Below are 10,402 nucleotides of genomic sequence, written 5' to 3' on the forward strand. Positions count from 1 at the left end.
CAGGTAGGAGAAAGAAATCAAGTAAAAAAAGCCGTGCATAAGTGCTATGAAGGGATGTGAGTATCCAAGTTCTTAGGTGTTGTGGAAGGATGGAAGTGGCAGTTGGGAGAGAAATAAAGTGGGGAGATGAGAGGTTAATCAGGGAAGAGATGTGATTTCAGAAAATCCCTGAAGATGTGTCACTGAAGCAGGTTCCGAGAAAGAGTTTAGAGACATCTAAGGATTAACTGGAGTATATCAGAGCCTCATAAACTGAGTGGGTGAGGATAGAGCTGAACCCCTAATCCCCCTCTGCTTCGGTTTTTGATTGCAGTGAAAGCTTCTGTGAAGCAGCAGTATATAGACAACATCCGCTGGATCCAGGAAGCAGGAAAGCACAAGCTGGTAAGTGGATTCATAACTATGGTATTTGTTAAGTGCTCACTAGGTGTCAAGCACCGTTCTAAGTGCTGGACTGTGAGAAAGTGACCATGGATCCACATCCCCAAATCTAGTTTTTGAAGCCTGACTAATTAGGTACAGAACTGGCTAGCCTGTACTAGATTCTGCTGAATCTGAGATTGGAACTTTTGCAGATGCAGATGAGAAGCAGAGTGGCCTACTGGATAAAGCAGGGTTCTGGGAGTCAGAAGGACCTGGGTTCTAATCTTACTTCTGCCACTTGTCCACTGTGTGACCTTGGGCAAGTCACTTCACTTCCTCTGTGCCTCATCTGTAAAATGGGGATTAAGATTGTGAGCCCCATGTGGGACAGGTACTGTGCCATCCTGATTATCTTGTATTTACCCCAATGCTTAGAAAAGTACCTGGCACATAGTAAATGCTTAACAAATACCATTGAAAAAAACTCCCCAAAATAAACTCAGCTGTGATGTCAGGACCCAGGAACTATGGCAGAGCTGGGAATGAGGAGGTGGAACTGAGGAGAGTGCCTTTAGAAGAAATGAGGTTGCCTGCTTCTCATTTGGAGTGTGTGTGTGTGAGGTGAACTTGGGGTGTTCTTCCAAGAGGTGTGGCTTCTAGGGGTTGAGTAACACCCCCCCCCCCCAATCCTTGACCACCCACTTTGGGCCCAAAAGGCACCAACTTGTCCTGGAGCCAGATGGGGGTGGAAAAAAAGACCTTGGTCAATGCCAAAGCTCAGTGGAGCATAAAAGCTTTTTGCCCCAGAGCCCAGCAGAGGCAAGAGAAGCACAGAGCTCACCCCTGACACCCTGCTGAGCTCTGGTCCTGGGATGGGGGAAGAGGAACCCCTGGATCAGCCCTAGAATCTAGGAAGAAAGTCCCCTGACTCATCCCCAAAGCCAGTGTCAAGTTTAAGACTCAGGTCAGGGCTACAAAGAGCTCAGCTCCATAACTCAGGGATGGTGAGACCATCTCCAGGCTCCTCACCAGGTCATTGCTCTGTTAATGCCAATTCCATTTTCCCCTTGGTGCTGCACCCTCGATGAGGGCAGAGACAGCCTGGGAAGCAGTAAGAGCAGAGTTGGCAGCGTAAGGTGGGGCTGGAGCGACATAGCACAAAGCCTAGGGAAAGTGGGAAAGGATCCACCGATTTTCTCCTCGGAGGTTTGGAATGATTGTACCTACCAGTGATCAATAGGGTGGCCACCTAACCTTGCGGTGAGAGGGGCTGAACTGGGGCACGCAAGCTGCATGAGGCTTGTTAACCACCCTGGTGCAGTTCATGAGGTTGCTGGCCAAAATCTATGAGTGTAGCTTGTGGGCCATTTATCAGAGGCTAGAGGTGGGGGCTGCCAAAGAATCTTTCAGACTGAGCTTCATAGCAGTGGCCTCACACACTATTCACACCTTAAGCCATGACCCCTGTGATTTCCTTGAGCTGGTCATTTCTCTAATTCCCGAGTCAGGAGTGCCTTCGAGACATTTTTGACGCTTGCATACTTCTTCTAGGGTGGGGGAGGGATGAAGAAGGGGTTGGTGTGCAGCAGACTGTTTCAGCTGCCCCCTTTATTTGCGTGAGTAATGAGTTGGAGGGTAAGACCAAGGGGAAAGGCACAGTCGCTTAGTGTGACACTCACGATAACAGTGATATTTGTAAGCGTTTACTATGTGTCAAGCACTGTGCTGAGTGCTGGGGTAAATACAAGATAATCAGATCAGTCATAGTCCCTGCCCCTCAGGTGAGCAAAGATATTCTGGGAGACAAGGCTCCAAAGAATGGCTAATATTAGCTTTTGAGATGATCTGTGAGTTGGTCCTCTGCTGCCAACCCACACCTCTCTGGCTTTGAATACTGAAAGGTGTTGAATACAACAAACTCTTATGTTGGTTCGGGTTCTTTTTTTTTGTTTCTTTCTAGGTGGTGGGCTCACAAGCTCGAATTCTTTACTCTGATCAAAAGGGTCGTATGGCCATTGCTATGGCTATTAATCAAGGCATCGCTCAAGGAAAAATTAAGGTGGGTTACTTCTACTGTAGACTCTGGATTCAAAAGTTAACCCTGGGAATCAAGAGTCTGGTGAAGGGAAATCAATGTATGAATAATACCAACAAGCTAGTCACTGGAAGATTCATGTTTTGGTCAACACAGTCAAGCCCAGTTTGGCCAATTGGCCAATGATGGCCAATTTTAGAGGACAATGTCACCCCCTGGACAGCTGCACTAATTAATATCTTCCATTAGCCCCAGCCTGCACTTTATTCCATTGCCAGGCAGTCACAGTCAGTCAGGGAGACTACATTTTCTAAATAGGTGAGAGTAACAGCATAGATTCAAATGATAAAAAACAGAAGCAAGCAATGAAACATGATTTATTAAATAGATCCTATACATATGAGTGCTAAGGAGGATGCTGGGATGGCATACCCAGTCATGTAGGGGATTACTCAAGAAATACATTATGGAGGAGGAAATTTTAGGGGAACTTGGAAGGTGGAAAGGATAAATATACTCAAGAGTCACAGAACCAGGATATTTTGGTAGTCCCAGCAATTTTTTTTTAAATTGCTGGTCCAGTTAGTCAATGCAATAGAGTGGGCACCTACATACTGTGTGCAGCGTGCTGTACTGAACACTAAGTCCAATGTCCAGTTGGCACTGGGGAAGCAGTCAATGTGGGGATTAGAACTGGGGACCTGGGTCAGACGGAGAACCTGAGACCATCAGTTTGGTTAAAGAGAGCCCAAAACACCGGCCTAGCTGACACCTCCATCCTATCTCCACTGGGAGGGAGGATAATAATAATAATAACGTAGGTATTTGTTAAGCGCTTACTATGTGCAGAGCACTGTTCTAAGTGCTGGGGTAGATACAGGGTAATGAGGTTGTCCCCTGTGGGGCTCACAGTCTTCATCCCCATTTTACAGATGAGGTAACTGAGGCCCAGAGAAGTGAAGTGACTTGTCCACAGTCACACAGCTGACAAGTGGCAGAGATGGGATTTGAACCCATGACCTCTGACTCCCAAGCCCGTGCTCTTTCCACTGAGCCACACTGCTTCTCTAACTGCCAGGGTAGTTAGCTCCTCCTGGGCTTGAACCCCTGGCCCTGTGGGCCCCAGCCTCAAGACGCGTGGGTTGAGGGGAGAGTGATGCCACAGTCATCAGTAATCAGCATGGAGGCAGTGATGGTGGTGGTAGGACTGCATTGGTCCAGCCACTGCTTCTGCAACTGTTCTCTGCCCCAGGCGGACACTGTTATCCTAGTGAGGTGCAACTGTGCTCTGCACAGAGTAAGGGCTCAAAAATAGCATTGACTGATTGGTTCACTGATTTGATGAACGTGCAGGCCAACAACAACACTGTGTGCTGCACTGGGCTACCTGGAAAGCAGTGAGGACTGCAGGTCTCAAGGCAGGTGGGAGGACAGAAAGTAGGGATGAATAACAATCTGGGAGTTCCCATTCATTCAATCATTCATTCAATAGTATTTACTGAGCAAATGCTGTGTGTATGCTGAGAAAAAATACACAGGTGAAAATTAGATCAGCCCATTTTCCCCTAGGGACTCACAATTTAAGAATACGTTGGGGGGGGGGGAGGGGTTGGCAAAAGACACATAAGGAAAGCTGAAAAAATGAAAAAGAACATAAAAGACAAGGACAGCAATGAATACGGTAAAAGCTGAAGAACATCGTGGCAAAATGAGCAGTTTCACAGTCCCCCTGCTCAGATAACACTGTTCAGAGTCTAACAATCACAACAGCCACTGTTAGCACAACCATGACATTCTAAAAGTCTGGAAGGCATTTAATAAATATACAACTGAACCCTGCTTTCGTATAAAGCTGGGGCTTACACTCACTAGTTCTAGATGGGCAAACAACTATCTGTGTGTTGAGAAGCAGCATGGCGTAGGGGATAGAGCACGGGCCCGGGAGTCGGAAGGTCATGTGTTCTAATCCCAGCTCCGCCACTTGTCTGCTGTGTGACCTTGGGCAAGTCACTTCACTTCTCTGGGCCTCAGTTACCTCATCTATAAACTGGATATTGGAACTGTGAGCCCCCAGTGGGATAGCGACTGTGTCCAACCTGATTAACTTGTATCTGCCCCAGTGCCTGGCACATAGTGCTTAACAAGTACTATTATTATTATTATTTTGCACTCCCTCCAACTCCCTTCTTTATTAGTTTATCATTTGTATCCAGTGGACATCAAGGATGACCATTACACTGTCCTCCAACATCTTTTGGTGCCATTTCCAATGGTAGAATACTGGACCAGGATCCAGGATTGCATCACTTATGTTCCTAGTGTAGGTGTGAATGGGTCTGTCACACCTGCCTCTGTGTCTGTCTCACTCTGTCTTTTTCTGCCTGTTGTCTTTCTATTCTTCCCCACTTTTCTCAAACCTTTGGCCCCACTCTCCCATAAGAAGCCTCCTTTTCCCCCTTGCCAGTAACAAGAAAGGAGAGCAGTTTGCTAATCTATGATCCCAACAAAAAAATGATAGCTTCCAGGTGACATTTGCGTCTCAGATTCCACCAGTTAAAACACTGCTTTACCAGATACCCATCACTGATCATTTCCCCAGGCAGGATCTGATTTTCTCCATGATCTTATTGGTGGGGAAATCTGCCCCTTGAGTCCCCCACACCATTGCAGCGATGGGAACACCTTGGAAGTGACAGGGGCACAGTTTCAGGGAGACTAAGAGTTCTTTCTGTAGCAAAAGTGGAAATCCTGGGGAAAAGACTGTGAGACTCTCTGTTTCTTAAGTCTCCTGGCTACAAGTCCCATGCCCTTTCTGTAGCAAAATGGGCAGGTTGGATGTGATCGAGGACAGTCGGCTAGATACGGCAGTGAGGAGATGGCCAATTTTTGAGGAATTTGCCAAATAGGAGGATCGCCACATTAGCGTCATGGAACCAATTAGCATGAAAATAATGTTGGAAGAGTATAGGTCTCTGTGCGTGTGCAGCTCTTTTCTACCTCTGTAAATACCAAACCTATATTTATAAAGAATGGATCATTTTGTTCTGGAGAGACAAAAAATTGAACAATTTGGAGCACAGTCGGCTTTCCTTTATATCAGCATAATGGAATTATTAGGGTCATTTATTTATGTGACAGAGTGAAATGAATAGAAATACATGTTTGGTCTTTTAGTGAGTTAGGAATTAGACATGTTAAAATGCGCAGATGCATCAAGGCGAGCTATTGAAGTATCCTATCTCGACTTTTTGAAGAAAGCCAGTTCATTTCATGCTAATGAGGACATGGGTGCATGTGACTACTTCCATGTATCTGTTTTTTATAAAATAATTATTGGCCACATTTCAAATGCCATTTTGCGTGTTGCTTTTTTCTTTTTAACATTTTCCCAGCAATTTTATTTACAATTCTTAAGAAGAAAATAAAGCAGTGTGGCTCAGTAGAAAGAGCACAGGCTTGGGAGTCAGAGGTCATGGGTTCTAATCCTGGCTCCACCGCTTGTCAGCTGTGTGACTTTGGGCAAGTCACTTAACTTCTCTGTGTCTCAGTTACCTTATCTTTAAAATGGGGCTGAAGACTGTGAGCCCTACTTGGGACAACCTGATTACCTCGTATCTAGCCCAGTGCTTAGAACAGTGCTTGGCACATAGTAAGCACTTAACAAATACCAACATTATTATTATTATTATTATTATTATTAATAATCAAAATCATTTTTGGCATCTTTAAAAACCAGGTCAGGTTTCACGTCACAATTTTGGGGGTCTCTCCTCTTTTTTCACATCATCAGAATTAGTGTTCTTACTCAGTTATCTCAGGTCCTTTAACAAAGAGATCTTACAATGACCTGACCATTCCCGTTGTCCCAATCTATAATGAGTTTTAATTTTACACAAAGAATTTGTATTAAATTAGAACTGTGTTACATATAGCACTGCAAGGGTGAACATTGTCTAGCAGAATTAATCACTGAATGCCACGCCCATTTTTAAGGACCCATCTTAAAGTTGGAGTGAGTTGTGGATGGTCACTGTATTTGGGGTGCAGGATGTATGAGGACTGCAGCTGACTGGAGTGAAGAGATAGAACAGTAATTCTGACTCTTATTATTAGCTGATTAGTTTTTCCTCCTTAGTATCATTGATTACCGTGGAAGGTATGCTTTAGGCTCACCCACTTTTGCTTGAGTAAACTGATTCTGGGCAAAGGGAATTTGTTCAGCAAGAGCAGGGTTGCCTAAAGAACACAAACAATTGTGGGAACTCCTTGGGAAAACAGTTAAGATCCAATCTGCTCTGGCAGGAAGGGTGGGGCCCTCTCTTGACCCCTCCCATATGTTTTAGCCTCCTGGTCCCCTGTCCAGAATGCAAGGAATTTAAACTTCACCTGGCCCTACCTCTTCTCCACCCTGCCCTACTCTTGAGTCCTGGCTTCCATTCCCTCGAGAGTCCTCCAAGCTGTCCTGGCCCCAAAAAACTCTTCCAAATCACAGCTACCCCATTCTGATCCTTTCAAATCTTACCAGCTCCTATTATTTTCACCCACCCACCCACTCACTCATTTGATCTTCCTCCCTTTGCCCCAGGGGGACATGATGTCAGGACTTCTGTTCCAGAACTCTGCTTCATTTGTTCTGCTCATGAAGCAGTGTGGCCCAGGGGGAAAAGCCTGGGCCTGAGAATCAGAGGACCTGGGTTCTAATCCAGCTCTGCCACTTGCCTGCTGGGTCTTTGGGCAAGCCACTTCACTTCTCTGTGTCTCAGTTTTTTTATCTATAATCTGGGGATTCAATAGCTGTTCTCCTTCCCTCCTAGACTGTGAGCCCTATGTGGGCTAGGAACTGTGTCTGACCTGATAATCTACCCCAGTGCTTAGCACAGTGCTTGGCTCATAGTAAGTGGGAAGGAGACCCCATGGACTCAAGTAACCTCATCTAGTGTTTCACATCTTCTGCCACGGTGAAGTTTGCTCTTTCTTTCTGATCGGCTATTGTAGGCCCCTGTAGTTCTCAGCCGGGATCATCATGACGTGAGTGGAACAGACAGTCCTTACAGAGAGACCTCCAACATTTACGATGGCTCGGCCTTTTGCGCAGGTGAGTGGGGCTGCCTGGAATGTGATAATGGTTGTGTTTTTAACCCTACCTTATTCAAGTTTAAAAATCCCTAATCACGCTCATTTTGAGGGCTGCTGCTTAGCAAGCCCTGTTTGCCTCTTGTATGTGGAGGGAGATGACTCCACATGGCCAGGGCTCCCTTACAAAGCTAGGAGTCAAAGTGCACCCCCACCCTTCCCCTCCACACACCTAGGCTCTAGGTAAGAATGTAGAAATGAGATGACCCTACCAAACCCACCCCATTCAACGCAGGGCTCCAGCGTCATCGTGGCGACTGAAGCCAGAGTTGCCATCGCCCCTTGTCAAGCACTGTATTTATTGAAATAAAAGGCACATTTATTTCTAGAAAAGAAAAATTGTCCATGTAATGTATCGATCGATTGATCAATGGTATTTATTGAGTGCTTACTGTGCACTCAAGCACTCAAGTGCTTGAACGTATGTCTGGATTTCCAGGGTTTAGAAATAAGCATGCCCTGATGTTCCATAAGGAGTGGGGCTACAGGTGTTAAAGGTTAAAAGAAAAAGGGGATAAGGAAGAAAGAAAAGTTCCCACGTTTAATAATAATGATGGTATCTGTTAAGCGCTTTGTGCTAAGCACTGTTCTAAGCGCCGGGGGAGATGCAACGTAATCAGGTTGTCCCACGTGGGGCTCACAGTTTTAATCCCCACTTGACAGATGAGGTAACTGAGGCACAGAGAAATTAAGTGACTTGGCCAAAGTCGCACAGCTGACAAGTGGCAGAGCTGGGATTAGAACCCGCAACCTCTGACTCCCAAGCCCGTGCTATTTCCACTAAGCTACGCTGCCTCTCTTATCTCCACCTTAAGCTCCCACACCTTTCTCTAGAGGAGAATCAGGGAGTGGGGCCGAGGCTTGGTTTTCTCTCCTCCGAGCCTAGAGGGTTTTGTGGCCATCAACCTTCAGGATGCAAAGCAGAGAAGCAGGCTCAGTAATAACTGCACTAAGTGCCCATAAAGTGCCAGGTCCATGAAGATAAAACTAAACCGAGGAAATAGCACTAGTGTTAATCTAAGTAATCTAAGTGATGTTACAAATCCTCACTGTTTGAAACTCATAGGTGAACGGGATGTTGTGTGGAACTAGGGTAGGCATCTTTGCTGATGCAAAGAGGGACCGAGGAGATCTTGTTATTGAGATCAGAGAAGGTATGCGGTATTTCCAGTGCCATCCCACAGGCTCTTAGCTGCTGGGGGCTGAGTGGTCACGGCTTGGGGGTAAAAGTTAGATCAAATGAACAAATGGCAGTGGCAGAGCGATGGCAGGTCTGTATAAAGGCTGCAGGCCTCATCAGAGCATCCAAGGGCTGGGCAAAGAGTCAAGGGAGTGCTTCTTGAAGGAGGCATTTGCCATGTCTGCACAATAACAATGGACAGTAACAGCAGGGAGGGCATTCAATCATATTTATTGAGTGCTTACTGTGTGTAAAGCACAGGGTAACCACTTAATAACAACAACCATAATAATGACAGTACTCATTAAGAGCTTACTATTCGCCAAGCAGTGTGCTAAGTGTTGGGGTAGGTTCAAGGTAATCAGAGAAGCAGCGTGACCTAGTGGAAAGAGCATGGGCCTTGGAGTCAGAGGACCTGGGTTCGAATTCTGGCTCCACCACCTGTCTGCTGTGTGACCTTGGACAAGTCACTTAACTTCTCTGTGCCTCAGTTACCTCATCTGGCAGATGGGGATTAAGACTGAGAGCCCTATGTGGGACAGGGACTGTGTCCAACCTGATTATCTTGTATCTAACCCAGTGCTCAGTACAGTGCATAACAAATTTTAAAAAAAAGACGAAATATCAGACACAGCCTCAAAGAGGGAAGGAGAGCAGGGATCTTATCCCCATTTTACAGATGAGGCAACTGAGGTTCAGAAAGGTTAAGTGGCTTGTTCAAGGCCACACAGCAGGCAAGTGTAAGCACTTAACAACAAATAACATAAAAAAAGTAATACAAGTGGTGCCTCCTGACTCCTAGGCCTCTTTCCACTAGGCCATGCTACACTGGGGCCCCAGTAACTTGCAGTCAATACCCTTTTCTCTCCCACCCATCAGACTCTGGGTCAGCTCTTTGCCTGGGTTCTAATTTTAGTCAGCTCTAGCAAAAGGGTCACCACTTATCAGCAATGATTACTTTAAAGATGGGGGTTCTACACTTTTACCCAGAAATGAGGTATTGGCTCCACCACCAAAGTTTAAAAATACAAAACTAAAAAGAATGGGGGTAAGTCCCATCGGCTGTTTAGTGACTCTAGGATTCCCAGACTTGTTTTTAATCTAAACATAAAGGGGATAATGAATTTTTTCTTGCTATTTAGCACAGTTGACCTGGGGTGAGCCGGGGGACTGAATGTAGTGACTTCCATCCCCGTGCATGACTCCTGATTGTAACAGGAACATGCTCGATTGACGGCCGATGGCAGGGGGTCCCAGTAGTACTCATAATAGTACTTATTAAGTGCTTACTATGTCCAAAGCAATCTACTAAGAACTAGGAAGGAAATAAAAAGTGTGGGAATTAGACGCAGTCCCTGGTCCTCAAAGGGCTCACAATCTCAGAATAAAAGGAGAGGGGTTTCACATTCATTCAATCATATTTGAGCACTGTACTAAGCGCTTGGGAGAGTACAATACAACAGTAAACAGACATGTTCATTCATTCAATCGTATTTATTGAGCGCTTACTGTGTGCAGAGCGCTGTACTAAGCGCTTGGAAAGTACAATTTGGCAACAAATAGAGACAATCCCTATCCAACAAGGGGCTCACAGTCTAGAAGGGGGGAGACAGACAACAACACAAAACAAGCAGACAGGCATCAATAGCATCAATATCAATAGGATTATAGATAGATACATATCATTAATA

The 10,402-nt window shown here is 45.6% G+C and overlaps 1 protein-coding gene across 2 annotated transcripts in view; it reads left to right on the forward strand.

The window, feature by feature from the left end:
- The window catches only part of UROC1 (urocanate hydratase 1), a 73,458-nt gene that overhangs the window by 53,327 nt on the left and 9,729 nt on the right, over positions 1-10,402 (forward strand). For both annotated transcript variants that reach the window (XM_029051330.2, XM_029051331.2), the window contains exons 15-17: positions 314-384; positions 2,324-2,422; positions 7,394-7,493. In XM_029051330.2, coding sequence (XP_028907163.1) covers positions 314-384; positions 2,324-2,422; positions 7,394-7,493 — 270 coding nt within the window. The remainder of the gene's footprint in view (positions 1-313; positions 385-2,323; positions 2,423-7,393; positions 7,494-10,402) is intronic.

Source organism: Ornithorhynchus anatinus, chromosome X1 (genome assembly GCF_004115215.2).
Source record: "Ornithorhynchus anatinus isolate Pmale09 chromosome X1, mOrnAna1.pri.v4, whole genome shotgun sequence".
In the NCBI taxonomy this organism is placed as follows: Eukaryota; Metazoa; Chordata; class Mammalia; order Monotremata; family Ornithorhynchidae; genus Ornithorhynchus; species Ornithorhynchus anatinus.